Genomic DNA, 18,873 nt, shown 5'->3' with positions numbered 1-18,873 from the left:
TCCTGAGGAGAAAAACCTCAAACAATCTCAAGCATAAATCATATCAAACTTGGTGAAAATCATTTTTGTTTAATTGTTAGTAAGGATAAAAACCACCAATTAAACTCTAAGCAAATCATATTAGAATTTCAAGCAGAAATCAATTATAAAAGAAAATTACAAATTTCAAACAGAAGACCAAGATCAATAAAATGGTTTAAAATCTTAACAGAAGTTAGAAACAAGCTAACTTCTCAATGGATTATGATGTATAAAACCAACTAAAGACGCATACTAATAAATACAAACCTGAAAGCCAAAAATATACTGCAGAAAGTCAAGCATATCAGCACTCCTTCTAGGAGGTACTGGAAAATCACGGGGCAGTTCTGGTAGGCCCCTGAAGTACTTCAAAGCTAATGCTGCTGCTCGTACCTGACCATAAATATCATGGGGTAACCAATAGCACTAACAACAAAATAAGAACTTGAGGAATAACAAGGAAACTATGCAACCTCAGGAAAATGCACAATAGCATTTGTTACTATAGGTGCATCCAGGGGGATAATGTTGTAAGCAATTAGGTCCTCCGTCATAGCAGCATCTGATTCAATCACCCGTTTCAGCTGAAATATGCAATCACATAAACCAAGAGGAGAATCAAATAAAAATAAAACAAGGTGGTCATAACACAATATGCCTAGCTGAATTTGGAATGAAGGCAAAAAAGGCCCATCCATACACTGACACGTGTAAAATATGTAAACAAACAAACTGAAAGTATGCATATGAACAGTGTAACCGGGCATTAGGACAGAACAAGAGGAGAGGGGCATGGGTGGCTTCAAAACCCTCAATCAATTCAATTTCCAGTGTTGACATCAACAGAATAACACATTGCTAAGTGACCCCAGACAAGATGACCAAATGATCGTCTGAAACATTCTCCAATCCCTTTGACAGTCTGAAGGCCGGACAGCATCATCCCCACAAAAGCCCAATCAAATGGACCAAAAAAGAGGTCAAAACCACTACTCTATCCCATAGCAAACAAGGAGAGGCCAACTTCAATTTTATCAAGTTGCATAAAAATAAAATACAATTAATTTGATAAAGGTGAGGGGAGCTCCGGAAGGAAGTTCTTCAGGTCCCTCAAGACAACTGGGTGCAAGTATGTAAATCCTAAATATGGTGTATGTAAATTCTAACTATCCCCTATAAACCAAAAATAAGGAACTACTGTGCAATACTGATCATTCTGAACATAGACACATTTTCAACAAAGTTCAATGATATTTTAATAGCATAGCCAAGTTACCCTTATCCCAACGATACATGCGGTACAATCAGATTTGAAGGTCATAAGTTCATGTCATGAAAAGAACCTCTCCAAAAGTGAAGTGATCAAGTGAAGGCTACAACACTACGTAAAAATAATGCTTTTTCCAAACCCCCGACACAGCATGGGAGCTTTGTGGACTCGGTGTCGCATTCACAGTATTGCCAGGCTCATGTCTCCCTATACACAACAATACTTATTTTGTTGGACAAGAAAATATAAAAAGAGAAAACAAGGTACAATGAGAGGAGAATATGGTAGTTTGATATTTACTGAACTTCCAACTCATTTTCGATACAGATTCATAAATCATGAGTCATAAAACAGAGACACATGAAGATACATATTAAAAAGGAAGTTCAGATCATTCCATCATTTTTCTTTTTTAAATTGCACAATGCTTGTTACTATTAATGCATGCATTTGATGCCATATGCGAAAGGCTTCAAGACTAGGGGTCCAACCTCTTCTGGAATTAACCTTTCAGCATCTTCAGGAGAAATCTCCCTAGTCAACTCTTCTAACACAGTCCCCAAAATTTTAAGAGTTGCAAAAATTTTTTTCCTTTTCACGGTTTTGCGCTCCAATCTACATTGGCAAAAGATAGCAAAAATAACACATCAATATTGAGGGTTTTCTCCATCAAAGCCAATCAATATAAGAAATAGAAGAACAAAAAATTATAACCTACTATTCATTTATGTCTGTTGTCATATTACATAAAGAAAAGATCCAATGTATATAAAAAAGATATGACAAGTAAAAACTAAGAATATAAAAAAGATATGACAAGTAAAAACTATGTTATCAAAAAGAATCTACAACAAACAAAAGAAAGAACGATAAGTTGAACACAGAACTTTCTAAAATAAACAAAAGGGCAAAGCTACCCCAACAAACTCAGGGGAAAAAGTAAGTCAATCATTTCTGTTCATATACAAATAATTCCACCTCAGATTACCAGATTTTTTTTTTTTTAAAAAAGCCACCAATAATTAGATACCAGAGATTAAAAGAAAACTTACAGAGAAAAAGGTTTTTACACTACTATCAGATTTTGTTCCAAAAAATTTCTAACCCCAATTCAATGTTTTCAAGTTTTCCTTGTGCGCAAACAGCAATGGAACTTCAAAGGTGTCTTTGAATTGAACCTATACAGTATAAGTGGCACGCTATATCTACAGCAATGAAAAGAGTTTAAATTCTCCTTGTGTGCAAACAGCAATGGAACTTCAAAGGTGTCTTTGAATCGACCTTATACAGTATAAGTGGCAGACTATATCTACAGTAAGGAAAAGAGTTCATCAGTGATAAAGACAAACAAAAAATTTTAAATCACGAAAGGTGTGTTCATGTACATGGCTACATACTAGATATGCGTGTATACAATCATATTCTCAATGGAAACAGAGTGAATGAGAAGATGTTTCAAGCCATGGCAATGCATGCAGTAGTTTTTGGGGACAGATGGGGCTGCATATGCTCAACCTCAACTAAAGTATCTGAGAATCCTAGTTAGGGCTTACAAGCCTCAAATTCTAGCAATGATGAACTAGATGTGGCCTCATCTGCCTAAACAAAGACCAGTCAGAAATTCAACAACTTAGGGTCTGTTTGGTATTGTTGTTGTTTTCTGTTTTCAGTTTCTGTTTCTCCACGGTAAAGAAACAAATTAAAAAAACATGTCTGTTTATATTGTCAATTTTCTGTTTCTGTTGCTGGTTTTCAGCTGTTTTCCAAAAAATTGAAAACCAGATTTCATGGTTTTCAGTTGTTTTGGCAAACTGTTACCAAAAATTTAAATATCCAGAAATAAATTTTTTGGATTAAGTAATTCATTTTATATACTTTTAAACTAAAATCAAAATTAAATGATCATATTAATTTAAATATAATTAAAATAAAAATATACATAAATTTCAAAAATTAATAATAAAGTCAATTACAAAATACTTTCATTATTTTTCAATTGTCATGTCCAATAAAATTTTTATTGTAAGGTAAATTTGAAAGTAGAACAATTAAGTAAAATAATTATATTAAATTTTATTTTTATTTTAGTAATTTTTTCAATGTGTATTATTTGTAATTTTATTATTTTAATCATATTTCCATAATATTATTTGATTTAAAGAAGAAAATGAGCATTTTTTTTAATTATGTTTTTAATTTATATTAGTTTTATAAATGTTAACCAAACAAGTTGGTGGTTTCTAGTTTCTGGTTTTTTATTTTCATTTCTGGTTTTCATTTCTCTAATTTTTGACAATGATACCAAACGGCCCCTTAAAGATTTATGGTTTCGACCAAGGGTAAAGGTTAAGCGTAGAGTTTTGAAAAGGGGGTGATGTAACATTGGCTACTAATGAATCTTCAAAAAAAAGGTAAGACAGGCAGGTGAAGCGGATACAAAAGTAGGCACAGAAGCCCTAAAAGTAAAAGGATTTTTTTTAGGGGGGGTGTGGGGGGTGGTTAAGATGGTTGGCTTGGTCAGTGAATTACAAAGGGAGAAATAAGAAGGAGCTAGGAGACAATGAGTGGGGCATTTAGGCTAAACATCTATCAAGTGCAGAATCATTGCGTGAATATGTGGAGGTGCATTTGATCCTGCTAAGAGAGGGACACTTAGGTTATGTATGGTTCTGAATAACTATTCCTAGGAATAAGATGGAATACAATGAGAAATTTGGGAATACAGCTAATAATTATTCCTTGTCAAATCCTTGTTATTCCGCTCAACATGAAATAGGACAGGCATAGACATTCCCATTGTGAAATTTGGGAATAGTTATTCTTGATATATTCTTTGTCAAGGATTCATATGAAGGTCAAGATTGTCATTTCTGTCATTATAATAACATATTTTTAATACAAACCATCAAATTCTTTTATAATAACTACCTCTATTCCTAGGAATAAGCATTCTATAAACCAAACGTAAGTAAATAAACATAGACTAAACATCTATCAAGGGCAGAATCGTCGCATGGAATACGTGGGAGTTACATGATCCTGCTAAAAGAAATGTGGTGAAAGATTTTCTAAAAAGGTGTAAGCCAATGGCCATGTCTCTCAGCAACAAAACCAGAAGACACCCTACCCTACAGATTTTATTAAGTTGATTGGGAGTGGAAGAAGGGAGTGGGATGGGCTTTCTTCAAGATGCCGCAACATCCTGTAGAATACAAACCTTAGAAGAAGAGGGATGACTTCTGTGGACAAGGGATTTATGTGCAGGGAGGAAGGGGAAGGTACTAACCATCTGTTAATTTGCATTACCAAGGCTTGAATATCTATGGCTCTCTGCGATGCTGATGCATCTGTGAGGCACACAATTAATCAATTCATTCCATTTTAAATATATTTTGCTTGTTTTGCATATGCATGTGTAACTTGCAGTTGATTTTTAGAACTCGTGTTGAATGTCATGATTCAATTCAACTCAGTTCACAATTCATGATTTGCACGAAAGATTTTGATCCACAATTCTAATTATAACTGAACCAAAAGCAATACATGCACGGCACACGCCTATCCCATTTTTTTACTCTGCAAGGAAAAAAGACTAATTGAAACCAAACGGAGCAACCCAAAGGATGACACAACAAAATACCACACACACACAACCTCAGTGGTTGAATTTGTTGTCTACAGCCACTCTCACTTTTTTCAATGAAAGAAAGCCACTTCATATCAGTTACATGTTTTATCTGCTGAAGAATAATTGTGGAAAAGAGAAATATTTTAAATATATTCAATGTTTTAAAAGGCTCAATTGAGGCTCTCCTCAAGGCGAGGCAGAACTAAAACACCTTGAGGCTCAATCTGAAATACCAAATTCCAAAAAGGCTATCACATTACCCACTACGGCTTACACATTGTACAGAACGCGTGCCTTTTGCACCTTTTTAGTTGAGGCTTACACATTTTGGGTGTGTGATTCTCAAGTAAGTTTTTGACTAGAAAATTTTAACTCCACGGTTATATAAAAGGAATGTCGTAATATGAGTTGATTTCTAAAACTCTTGAACCTCAACAACAACAACAACAACAAAACCAAGCCTTAGTCCCATTAGGTGGGGTCGGCTAAAACTCTTGAACCTCAGACTTACCAAAATAACTGAGATTTGTATCTTAGATCTTGAAAATAATTTGAACTTTGTAATGTTATAGCTATCTCTTGTCATGATTTACATAATGAATTCAAGTTAGCAGCTTTTGAATGGCCAAAAAGTAGTTTGCAAATTATATATATATTTTACATTATATTTGCGATTTTTCTTAATTTTTTCTTCATTTTTAATATATATGTAATTTATTTTTACATATTTTATCTATTAATAAAATTCTCAAAAGGCTTACACCCCAACGCCTTAAAGCTTACACCTCACCTTCTAAAAATTAAAGTGCCTCACCCTTACGCCTTAACCTTTTACAACGTTGAACATGTGCAATAAATAAGACACTTTAATCATGAAGTTACATCTTCAGCAGTGCCTCAGGCACTTTGGCACAAGCAACTAGGAGGCAAATTGAAAACACCAAACTAGAGGATGAGTATAAGATCAGTAGACTATATCCATTATTAGTCTTAGTGAATCAATCTACTTTGGTTCACATCAGGCCTCCTGAGTCATAAATGTTTCTATTATAAAACATGGGGGTCATTCTTTCACATCGACTTAACTCAGCATATTTGCAATTTATCACACAAAATAAAAATAACAATATATATATAAATAATGATTCTCGAGTAACCATCACTCGCACAATCACACTCAACTCTCTTCACACACAATAAAAATAAGAAAATATACATATAATGATTATTGAGTAACCATCACTCGCACAATCACACTCCACTCTCTAGAGTTCTGTCATCAAAAAAATAACCTAGTAGAAACTATCATCAGTACTAGCAATTCTGTGTCCTCCGCCCTCTGCCATCTTACAATAAATTATCTTTATTGGCACTAACAAATTGTCATAAGCATAACAAAAAGAAACATATCAGATACGCCCCATAAACTTCACAATAGCAAATACATCCACTGATGTTTCTAAAATAGTTTTAGCCCCCTTAAGGCTCCCACAAACCTCTTGATAATATCAAAGGCATTCACTGATATTTCCGGAATAACATTAGCCCCCTTAAAGGCTCAATCATTCTATCAGTAACCCCCACTTCCATCAATTGAGTAAATATATGACGAAGACCAACAACATCAACATCATCACAATTAAAAAGGAGAATTTCACTCCATAATGAAATTCAAAACAAAGGAAGACAATTGAGGGAAAATTTGTCCATAAATTGCTCACGTCATCATTTTTTTTCATCGTTATAATTGACAGTCAACAGTGACAGGGAGAGGCAAATGATATCAATGAACTAGAGGACAGAACACCAAAACAGTGCTATCATAGAAACATTAGAGGAGAGCACATTAATTATCAAAAAGGGCAGAGGAAGCATGTGTACATTATCCAATGGTGGTACAAGGAAAGGATGGCTGCAGTACCCTCATTTCTGCACACATTCCTCTCTCCCCATACTATTAGACAGAACTCATAGTCCATCAATAAAAGCAGTAAATAAAAAGCACAGATCACAGGAAAATATCAGAAAGAGAAAGGGAGGAGGCAAGAAAGGGAGTGTTAAAGAAGCAAGGATGAAGGGGTGAAGGAAGAGCAAAAACAAAACAAAAAGTATATAATATTAAGTTAATAACCATAAAGATAATAAAAGCATAGAAAAAATACTAATTCAAGACGAAGCTCTATTGCAAGGATCAATATAATAATCTTTTTTCATGTTCATGAACATACTCCCCAAGGTTACCGCTGAAAGCACCCGACTCCCTCAGCTTCATTTCATCTTCTCGTAGCTTGTCGACACTATTCTTCTCTCTATAGAGCTTGTAGAATTCCTGTAATCGAGCAATATCTTGGCTTCTATCTATGACTCCACCCTCTCTCTTCGCAAGCTTTTGCTGAAAGTTTACTCAACCAAACCACTTTATTAGAGAAAATGAAATCAAAAATTGCACAACAAAATAGCCCACGAGAGAAGGCAGAAATTTATTAAGAAACAAAATTAAAACCTTTTCATTAACACAAACCACACATAAATAAGTGGAGTGTGATTCATGAAGAATTCAATGACCTAACAAAGAGACCAAAGATTTTTTTTTTTTAAAAAAGGGCAAAAGCCAGTGACCTCCCCTGCAGTTTAGCCCAAAAACACTGACCTCCCTTGAGGTTTCAAAAATTCTAGAGACATCCCCTGAAGTTTTAAGAATTCCAAGGGCCTCCCTTGATGTTTACCAAAAAGACATAAATCCCTCCTTGTATTTGTAAAAAGACAAGTCTATTGAGGGGAGATTTGTGTCTTTTTGGCAAATCTCAGGGAGGCCTGTGGCATTTTTTAAACCTCAGGGGAGGTCAGTGACTTTTGATCAAAAAATAATAATAACATAGCCATTTTTGTTTTAGGCAAAGGATGGGTAACTCATTAAAAGAAAAGATGTTTAAAAAGAAAATTTAAAAATGAAAAACTCAAGGCTAATTAAAAAAACATCAAGACCTCCACTTAATATATGTATAAACTATCACCAAAATTTCAACATCCAAAACATCAGACATAAAAAATTCCTTTTGTTCAAAGTTTAATGAAATCAACATATTTTCTAAAAACAATGAGTTGCCCACAGTACTATTTGAAATTCAAAGACATTTGCCATGTCAAGGCTGTTCTCCCATGACTGACAGATATGTATGACAAATTTCCACTGCCTTGTATATAATGCAAATCATCATACTCTGAAGAATACATGACAAAAACTACCATTTCAGTGGCTGTAAATATACCTTAATGACAGACATTAAACCAGTTTTAAACTGAAGCACGCCTCTTCCCTCACTGTTAGGATCCAGGTTTTGAGCCAAAGAATATGCGTGTTCACAGACTGCATACAGCAAACAAAATAACAAAATTTACAGATTAGATAAATGTTTCCACAACGTTATACAGCTACAAAAACATAGCAACAATATGGCTTTATGTAGACAAAAAACAAAAATATTCTGTTTCCTTCCATTTCCAGAAGCTGCATATTTGGCCCCAGATATTTCTCACAGGCAAAATATATTCATGACTTGACAAAATAAAGTAAAATGGCACACTTGTTAAGTAATTCCACCAGCTTGCACAATATAGCACAAGTGTACACCTTAGCGGTCAAAATAAACAGGATGCCTTTCTGCGATCATTGTGAACCCAGAAATCCAAGGAAGGAGGATAAAAATCACCTTCTCTTTTCAGATAACATTATTTATTCTTTTTTTTTTTTGGGGGGGGGGAGGAAACCTGGAGGAAATATTGAGTTTGAGAACCATCTTACTATTTTTTGAAGCAATCACAGGTTTGAAGGTTAATTTGGGAGTTGAAATCTGGGGGAGGAGGTGGATGCAGAACTTTATTTGACTACTGGCTTTTTTCTGCATATTTTCTTGCTCCTTAATATTGTCAAAGATTTCCCTTTATCTGTGTTGTTTCCACATCTTAAACCACATTTTTTGTCCTCCTCATCCCATCACCTCTTCCTTTGGAGTCACCTAAACCTTTTCTCCTGCACTCGCAATAGAACTGGCCATCCTATTCCAAAGTTGCTATGTCAAAATTATCATATATTGCCAAGTCATCTTCTTCATCATTTTATCTTTCAATTTTCTATAACATTGTCGCTGCTCAGGTTCACCACCACCTAAATCTGTTACAGGGAACTATTTTTCGCTTTCTTTCCACCTTCAAATGTATATATCCAGTAGCACTAACAACCTAAACTATGTAGTCAGGTGAAAGACTTTCTCCTTGATAACTTTACAATCCTTACATTACATGCCCATCAATCCATCCTCCTAGATAAGAAAAAGACTCTTCTTACCATGTGCTTAAATATCAAACTCTAAGATCATATCACCACACCCATTTTTGCCGCCATACATGCCCTCCCTACATCCTCTTATAGCTTTTATTGTCCTCCCCTAAATGAGCATTAAATATGCTTCATTAAGAAATACATATATATATATATATATATATTTCTCCCCCATGATCCTTTGTACAATATTATCCATTTCTTCCCAAATTGCCTTTCTAACGTTCTCATCTAAGCATACTTAACAAGCATACACAGTAACAATAGTTATTATCATATTATATTTAACCCCCAAATCATCTTAATTTTTATAACTTTATCCCCTACTCTTAGAACATTACGACATTGACTTTGAGGCCATCATCTAAAATAACACCAACGCCATTCTTATATTTTCTTTTCCAATGTACTAAAGCTTAGATCCTGTCTTTTATTTTCCCCAGATTTTTTCCCTAACCATTTACTTTCTTGAAGGCAAATTGCGTTACTTATTCTAGTAATCATTACATCAACTACATCCATACTCTACCTGTAAGAATTCCTATGTTTCAAGCTGCTAACCAAACCTTAGACTCCTAAACTAGCTTCTTCACCTACCCACATCCACAATAATGCAAGAACCTTAGACTCCACCACCCCATATGCAGGTGCCGACGCAGAATGTCACTTCTAAGCAACAACCAAACCATCTTCGCATACTTCTCACTACAAGAAAGAGATGAAATGCAATGCATCACTCATAGAGTGTCCAAAAACTAATTGGTGAGGATCCATATTATAGTGAACTAACAAAATTCTACACTACTGTCAGCCACCTAAGGGTTGAACTCATAATGGTCAGCTACTCATCGAACAGCTAACATATCGGGCAGAGGAAGTATATAATTTTGAAACTTTTTTTATGAAAAAATTTTGATTAAATATGTTAGAAAATTTGTTCTCATTTTTGCTGAGATTGCTCAGTGCAAGAATGCAATTTCGTTAAATTTGTGTTCGACCATTTGTAGAGTGGAAGAAATTGATAAGGAAGGTGTTCCTCCATGCCTAAATAATTTTTCATCATCTAACTAATTGGGAACAGGCTTGATGCAATTAGATGCAATCACAGCCCCTTCCTTGATGTCTTTGATGCACTTTGCTTGTTTTATTAGTCATTTCCACCATCTGTGTGTCCATGCGTAAATTTAATATGCAAATTTTAACAATTTTTCTTCTTTTATTTTTGTTTGTATTCTTTAGTGTCTTAAAAGGCATTCGTGAGGTGCGCCTCTTGATGAATTTTGAGCATAAAACGCCCTCAGGCGTAACTTGAAAGGCGCAATTCCTAAAATGCATACGGCTCAAGACAAAAGGCATGCTTTTTACGCATCAGATGGGAAGGCATACGCCTTTTGGGAGCAAAATAATATTTATATTAAAAAAAAAAAACCAAATAAAAAGAACTGTTAAGGCTTTGATGAGCGTCAAAACCCCCCCTCTCAACGACGGTCTTCTTTCTTCCAAGCTCACATCTGTCTTTGACAACTCCTCCAGCTTCTCATCTCTCTCTGACGAGTCGACAACCCCTTCTGACCTCTCATCTGCCTCCAACGACCCCTTCTGATGTCTCGTCTCTCTACGACGATCCCTTCGACCTCTCGTCCCTTTCCAAGCTTGCATTTGTCTTCGAAGACTCCTCCAGCTTCTCATCTCTCTATGACAAGTCGACAACCCCTTCCAACCTCTCATCTGTCTCTAACGACCCCTTCTAACGTTGTCTCTCTCCGACAACCCATTCGGACCTATCGTCTCTCTCCAACAACCCTCTACAGCCTCCTGTCTCTCTCCGCAACCCCCTACAGCCTCTTTGCTTCGAGGTCTCTTCTCAATCTGAGGTCTCTCCTCGAACTGATTCTAGTATTCGACTCTCTCTCTCCAGTGCTGTTCATTGCAAACTCTCAGGAGACTCTCTGCCGGTGTCTCTAAAAGTCAAGGTAAGCTGCAGCTGCTTTTGATTTGTTTTCAATTTTCACTTTTCATTTTTCAATTTTCAGTTTTAATTTCCTGCTGCAGCTGCGGATTGTTCCTGTTCAATACACAAAAACATTTTTGAAGGTGAATCAAAGGGACAAATAATATTTTGTTTGGAAATACATAAAAGAATTATGTTTTTATTTTTTTCGCCATCATTTTAAATTTTTTCTCATTTTTATACTATATATAAATTTATTTTATTTATTAATTATTTAAAAAATGCAGTCCCAAAATGCTTACGCCTCAACGCCTTGAGGCTTACGCCTCACCTCGCGGAGGGTAAAACGCCTCACCTTACGCCTTCGCCTTTTAAAACATTGGTATTTTGTGTTTTTTCCCTTCTTTATTTTTTTATTCTCACTTCTCAATCAATCATATGGGATCCACAGTTTAAAGGGTTAAAATGTTAAAAGTACTGATATTCATATGTTTGGTTCATACCTTAGCTTAGTGATCAGAATGCAACACTCAATTTCGCAAAAACAGGCAAAGTTCACCCAAAACAGATACATCAACAAAATAACACACTGGATTATCATGGATATTAATACATTACCACTCAAAAAGATCAGCCACTAATAAAAGCAAGAGAAACAAGAAAAATGCCAATAATCATCACCAACATGGACATTTGCACAGCAGGCGTGAACAGAAACTCAAAGTATTTATTTCCTTAATCCAAGTCCTCTACAACACCATTGATATAAATTCATGAACAAATCCTGTTATGGATATTTGTTGGCAATTTTTAAGATTTTTTTAATGGTGGTCAGATTAAATGCTTGGAAGTTGAAGTTATGAGTTGGTTTCTTCACAAGCAAGTTGAGTCCTAGTAGGATTGGCAAGTGTGAAGTCTACAAAAGGTTTTAAAATGTTTTGATTTTTGATAGATGACTTGAAGGATAGACAAGAAGCAAGCCAATGGAAGGAGCCTCAGTGGAGGTCGATTAAGGAGAATTGGATTGAGGAATTACTGAATTTCAGCGAAATAGATTTAGAATAATTAATTAGGCTTATGTTACGTGTGAGTGGGTTTGCAATATTTGTGGGTTTTAGGGTTCTTTCGTAATTTCATGTATCATTAGGGATATATGCATAATTTCTTGTATTATAGGCTTTCTTACAAATGGTGTGTGAAAAAGCCATGTAAGAATTATGTCATTAAAGAATTTGAATTGAAGCGATATTGTGTGTTCTTTCCCCCCACGTGTATTCCTGTCTTCCTCTTTCCCTCTACTCTCCTCTATCTTTCCTAAATTATGTGTTGGCTGTAATTCCATGATGCTGTCCAGCATCCTTTGGTATCAGAGCACAGCCACGATCACACCATTCTTCCATTTCAATCCCTCACCCCTCTTACTCAATATTCTTCCTCATTTTCCTTCTTCCATCTCAGTTATGTAACTCTCTCATTTCTGTCCTAATCTGCTGCAGCCACTACACTTCTTCTTTCTATTTCTCAATCCTTCTCCCTTAATTCTCTTATCTCGCTATTTCTCACCCTAACTCTCTCTGTCTCTATCTTTCTTTGGATTTTCTGAATTGGAATTCTGAAATTCTCTCTTGTTCTTTCATCTTTAATTTTCTCTATTCATCGCAATCCCTCTCTCTCTCTCTCTTGACAATAAAAGAAGTTGTATTAGATAGAGAAGGAGAAGTTACAACAACAAAGGACAAAAAGTCCACCCCATAAAAATATAATAAAAGAAAATAAAAATAAAACTAATAAATTAACATTAACCAAGGAACCCCCTCTTCATCCTTTTCCTTTACAATTCACCAAACACTTCAAATTAGCTAACTCCCTTTGAGCCTTTTTAGCTCTGGTTTTACACCCGTCAAAACACACTTCATTTCCTCTCGGATCACAAAACTTTAAATCCAATTTATCCATAAGAACTTGAACTTCTACATTGTTCCTTGAAATCTCCTCGACTGGTGTTGGTAAATTCCATCTTTGTGCCACAGATCATTAACCAAACTATCATTTTCAAATATAGAAAACCCCTCCAATCCTTCCAAAGGGGATGGATGTACATATGATAAGTCCCCTAGAATGTCAATGGAATAATTAACATATCCATATTGTTCCCTAATTTCATCCAACAGTAAATCCCCCTTCCCCCAGCAATCAAATTCACTAAGACAGTCACTTTCATTATCTGATAAATTGCCTCATTTTTTAACGTCCTTTCCTCTGCTAATCCCATCACAAGAATTTTCCATCTTCTTAGCATATATTTCTTCGACAATACTTAGCTCACCTTTTAAATTCCTGTTTAAAATATTTGGCACCATCTCATCAGAGTGTTTTCTCTTTTCTTCAGAAAACTTTCTCAGTTCTGCACCCATCAGCGCAATCTTCTGATGAGTATAAACCTTGGGACCCTTAGATTCCTCTACCTTCTGAGGCATCAAATTTCCTACCTAAAACACCATCGCCTTTGTAAACCTTTGCTACAACATCCTCTTGTCTTGCCCCTCCGCAAAACCAGAATCTTCAACCACTTTGACACTTCTAATTATTTCCTCTTTATCGACAAGAGACTTCTTCAAAACCGAGCTACCAGCATCCTATAATTGCTCCATGATATGATATGTTTCAAATAAATCTTCAGAAGTTAGAGAGAGATTTTGTCCTTAGTTTATAGATAAGTGAAGATCCTTCTTCCCTATATTCTCCACCTATGTAATGGATCTTGAGTGTTGGGCCTGCTCATTTAGATAGTCCCAATCACCCTTTCCCTTAGGATTGGCATCTAAAATTGGGCCTTGAACACAATGGCTTGGTTCTATTAATAAGCGAATTTTATATAAAAAAGAGGCTCCTCCTTTTTCCATTAACTAACCCAGGTCCAATATAATAACTAATCGGCCCAGCCCAAACCTTTTATCCTCCTCTTCCCTAACTGTAGCCCTAGCTGCCTCAACTAGAGCAACACCCTTATCCAAAACACTAGCTGCCTTTGAAGCTTCAGCAAGCCCAACTGCCTAAACAGTACAAATGTTCGTCTTTGAACAGATCTCAAAGCCTAGAATTATTTTTTTTTATAATCCTATCTCCTCTTCTTTTAACATTTACCACATTATCTTTTAGGATTATGTCTACAATGATTCCCAATAGATTTTTAGTCACTTCCAATGTACCAAAGTTCAAATCCTGATTTTTCAATTTCTCTGGCTATCTCCCCAACCCACCTAGTCTCTTGAAGATAAATAATGTTAATTCTTCTTCTAATCATAGTGTCTATTATCTCCATGCTTTAACCCGCAAGTGACTCTATATTCCAAGACGTCAATCTGATACTAGTTTCCTACACTTAACATTTTTACCCTGACCCATCTGGAATGCCCTATCCTAGCCCAACTTGGTCCAATTTTTGCTACACCTGAGTGGTATGAATGCAATGTTTCGCTCATAGGGGATGCCTCCAGTGAATATTTGGTAAAGATTCATAGCACTCAAACCTTACAAGTTTTACACTGGTTGTTAGCTACCTAACACAACCCTACTCCTTTGTACAGGCTTGAGACCGACTATTTGTAGAGAAAATATGGACATTTAATGCTACACAAGCAAAGTACATATATCTAATTATTGTTGATTGATAAGATTTACTAAATAATCACTAGCTTTGTGTTGAAAAATTATAAAGAGCAAAAGACATTGACCCCCCCTAAGATTTGGTAAAAACACACTAGCCTCCCCTAAAGTTTGAAAAATTCCAACGACCTTTCCTAAGGTTTCAAAATTTTCATTAACCTCTTTTAAGGATTGTCAAAAAAGACACAAACCTCCCCTTGTATTTTAAAAAAAACAAGTCTTTAAAGAGGTGCAAGTGTCCAAAAATCAAATGCCAGGGAGGTATGAGGTATTTTTTGAAACCTCAAAAAAGATCTATGGGATTTTTGAAACCTAAAAGAAGGTCCCTGTCTTTTTACCAAACCTTAAAGGGGGCAAGTGACTTTTGCTCAATTATAAAAGTAACATATGCGTATATTTCTGTTTTTGAAAGTCTTGGGTAAAAAAAGACTAGTGCATGAATTGAAAATACCAAAGGTATGTATGCTCTAACTTGAAATCAGAATGACTGCGAGTTGTTCTTGACAATAGGATATTGTAAAAATGCATATGTTCAACTAGGAAACGATAAGAAAGCCAGTATATTAACAAATCAAATAACTTCAGTTGAGAAATAACACATACGGATTCTAGAGACATTTGGATCTTCATTTTGAATTTCATCTGCAGCTCTTAAAATTGCATCAATATCCCTATTGTTCGCCAGTGAAGAAGGAACATTCCCAGCAATTCCACTCACACGCCGCCCATATGCATCAACCCCAGTCCTTTCCCTCCTAAGTGCCGCACGCACCAAACGCTCCCATAGATCCTCAACCCGAGACATTTCCTACTAAAACAACAGAAATAAAACTAAAAAAATATCAGAAAAGTTTTCAAAATTAAACACTGAAGCAAACAAGAATATTCCTCTGAGGCTGAAAACCTCCAGTTCTTTTCTTTCCTTCGCTGTTTGTTACCTGCATCTAGAACCAAAAGGAGCAAAGCTTAATGCAGAAGAAAGAAAGCGTACCTGATCAGAAATATAGAGAGCGAGAGAAATAAACCCTAGAAATTGAGCTCGTAGGGAGTTCAATGGGACTCAGAACAGCTGCGATGAAACTGAAAGAGGTGGAGCCGCGAAGGTGAGAACTGAGGAGAATGGGAAAGAACATGGAGAAGGGATTTACCGAAAATAGCCTGTCGAGTGTCGCACACGGAGTGTGCTAATTTGATTCCAAGGACGCGGAGAAGAAAGATTGCCCGAGCAAACCCACGACTTCTCTGTTTTCAGTTCTCACAAACATCGGCCTAGGCGGAGCGTTTGGATGCAGGTTTTCCTTAGGAGCCGGTTCTGTCCGGAACAGTCTCTTATCCATGCTCCAAATAAAATTGTTGGAATTAGAAAATAGAAATTAAAAGATACTAAGGATGGGCACGTACTATTTGGGTACTCGAGGACTTTCTATTTTAAAATTTTTTATAATAATTATAAATTATAAATTATAAATTAAATAATATAAGGATATTTTAAGATAGTTGTAAATAATTATAAGAATATTTTGTGCTAATTATGAGTAGTTATAGGGATAAATTTAACATAATTATAAGGATATTTCAGAAGAGTCGTGGGTAGTTAAATGAGTAATTTGGAATAATCATAGATAGGTATAAGGATAAATTTGATATTTTTTTAAAAATGACACCAAAGGTAGAATCACATTTTTGATATCCAATTCTTTTAGGGTGGCTTTTTTTTTCGATACAATGTTTACTATTATCATTTTTTTTTTAACTTCAAATCAATACATTTTTTTAGATAAGTATTTCTTATAAAATGGTGAATGATGGTCAAAGGTGGCTCGACTTCAACTCTAAATATAACATCCACCTGAATGGTTTTGATGATGATGGTTGATAGAGGGTTGTTTTTAATTGTTATGGAGGTTTTGAACATTGAAACAAAAAAAAACATTTGTATATAGAAAAAAAAAAAACTATACTAGTCTCCACCCCCTATTTTTGCTGAACTCAATCTTTTGGATTTCCTGAAAAGATATGTTGTATGATGGGGTCAGACACCTCTCATTAAAAAAGATTAAGTTAATAACAATGTGTGGTCAACATGCATTTTAGTGTATACAAAATCATTCATCTCTCTTTTAACTAAAAATAGTATGTATATTCATTCCTCATTTCTCATAGTATAAGTTAGTATTGAAAACAATTACCTCATTTACATAAATATACTGATATGCATAAAAGACTCTCCCTACAACTAAACGTCGTGTATAAACCCTTGTGGTCAGGGTTGTGCTACCCGAAAGCTGGGCTAAAACCTAAGGGATCAATTCAGACCAAGTCACTCCCTGCTACCTACATCTACAGGGTTGCAACTTGCTTGCGGATCCGATTGCCTTACCACTTCCTAGTACGTACTTCCAAGGAAGGTTACACCTCTACCTGGGTCAATCGGCTGGACCACCCAACACTACTCTGGAGTATAGTGTGGGTGCACATGGTCAACTGGTGAAACTCTCTCTAGCAACGGTGTCGTGCTCATAACAACTAGGTCCTCAAGGTTCTTAGAGCATATCATGCAATTTAAGTAATTAAAACTATACTTTAAACTCATTTCACATAATGTTTGTCATTTTATAAACCCCAGCCTCGCGCCGTTTAATACAAACTTGGCCTTGGCCTTTTGTTACAACTCGGCTCTCAACCGCTGAATAAAACTCTGGCCCTTGGCCGTCTAGTAAAACTCAACCCTTGGCCCTCATAAAAATCCCTACATTTCTCAAACAATTCCAATACATTTCTCAAACAGTTCAGTATTTCACAAACACTCTCATTTCTATTATTACCATAACTCTCAAAATAGTATTCACCTGGCACGCAATTTTTCATATTTAAAACATAATGCATAGGCAAACAAGAAGAACACTATATCAATGGTTTGTAGGATCAAACTGAATTTTTCACCGTTCATTTCTACTCAAAATAGCATATCATATATCCTAAGTTTGAAAAACTCATTTTGAACGATCAGTTTTTAAAAGGATAACTGAAAACATAATATACATACTCAAATCATATTTCTTTCGGTTCAAAATCATTAAAATGATGCATTAACTTAACCATCTTACTTGTTTTTCGAAACATAAACTGAAATGGACCAAAAACTTGAAAATCGAACCCTAACTCTTTCCCTAGTTCAAGAATCCACTTCGCTAGACTTATAGAGATTTGCCTCCTGATCCTCATGGTAACTTCCGTTCGTCGAAACAAGCAATGAACGGCGAAAGATCGAAGAGAGAGAGAGAGAGAGAGAGAGAGAGAGTGGGCGTTGGTTAGAGAGAGAGAGATTTAGTTTTCTTAATAAAGAAGCAAACAAAATTTCCTTTTATAGCCCCCTTGACCGGGTCAAATTCGTCAAGGAAATGACGCTTTCGTCAACAAACTATAGAAGGTCATTCGTCAACAAAAGAAGGGCTTCTTTGACAAACCCTAAGCCTTATATTTTTTGTCGTACTGGATCTCTTTGTCGATGATGCTTTGAATTTCGGCGACAAACCACACAAAAGCCTTCTTCGATGAGAACATGGACTTCATCGACGAAGCCTACTGAAATCCCCTTTTTCTTTTTCTTATTTAATTTCCTTATTTTCCTGATTTAGGTCTCTACATAATTACTTATGCAAAACACACTAGATTCTATAAGCTTGACTTCACTTGATGCTTTTCTTAGAGTTGGCATAATGATATAAACATCAACAAACTTAAGCATGCAAATAAACACACACTAACTCCCTTGGATGGATATATCCATTCCCACTTACATACATATGCACACATGCATTTTCAAGCACTCTAAACACACATATTATCCCTTACGTAGATGTGCATGTATTAACCACGTTCATATGAAATTCATTTCCATACTCATATCCATGCATATGTTCATACATTTATGTCTAGCCACACCATAATACATATGCACCATAGTCCATTCTTTTATGCTTGAGTTTATTTTTCAC

General features: G+C 35.5%; 1 protein-coding gene across 7 annotated transcripts in view; it reads right to left on the bottom strand.

Annotated features, from left to right (window-relative positions):
• Positions 1-16,193, bottom strand: part of LOC131148002 (callose synthase 9) — a 194,605-nt gene extending 178,412 nt beyond the window's left edge. For 2 of the 7 annotated variants that reach the window (XM_058097731.1, XM_058097733.1), the window contains exons 1-7: positions 15,867-16,108; positions 15,479-15,686; positions 8,189-8,286; positions 7,148-7,311; positions 1,783-1,906; positions 495-605; positions 289-414 (exon numbers count right to left, since the gene is read on the bottom strand). In XM_058097731.1, coding sequence (XP_057953714.1) covers positions 289-414; positions 495-605; positions 1,783-1,906; positions 7,148-7,311; positions 8,189-8,286; positions 15,479-15,680 — 825 coding nt within the window. In that variant the 5' untranslated portion in view covers positions 15,681-15,686; positions 15,867-16,108. Of the gene's footprint in view, positions 1-288; positions 415-494; positions 606-1,782; positions 1,907-7,147; positions 7,312-8,188; positions 8,287-15,478; positions 15,687-15,866 lie in introns of all 7 variants that reach the window. The other 5 variants (XM_058097729.1, XM_058097728.1, XM_058097727.1 and 2 more) reach the window with 5 other exon arrangements.
• Positions 16,194-18,873: the final 2,680 nt, after the last annotated feature.

This window comes from Malania oleifera, chromosome 2 (genome assembly GCF_029873635.1).
Source record: "Malania oleifera isolate guangnan ecotype guangnan chromosome 2, ASM2987363v1, whole genome shotgun sequence".
Taxonomy (NCBI): Eukaryota; Viridiplantae; Streptophyta; class Magnoliopsida; order Santalales; family Ximeniaceae; genus Malania; species Malania oleifera.
The sequence above is the reverse complement of the archived record's forward strand: the minus strand, read 5'-3'. Positions and strand labels throughout refer to the sequence as shown.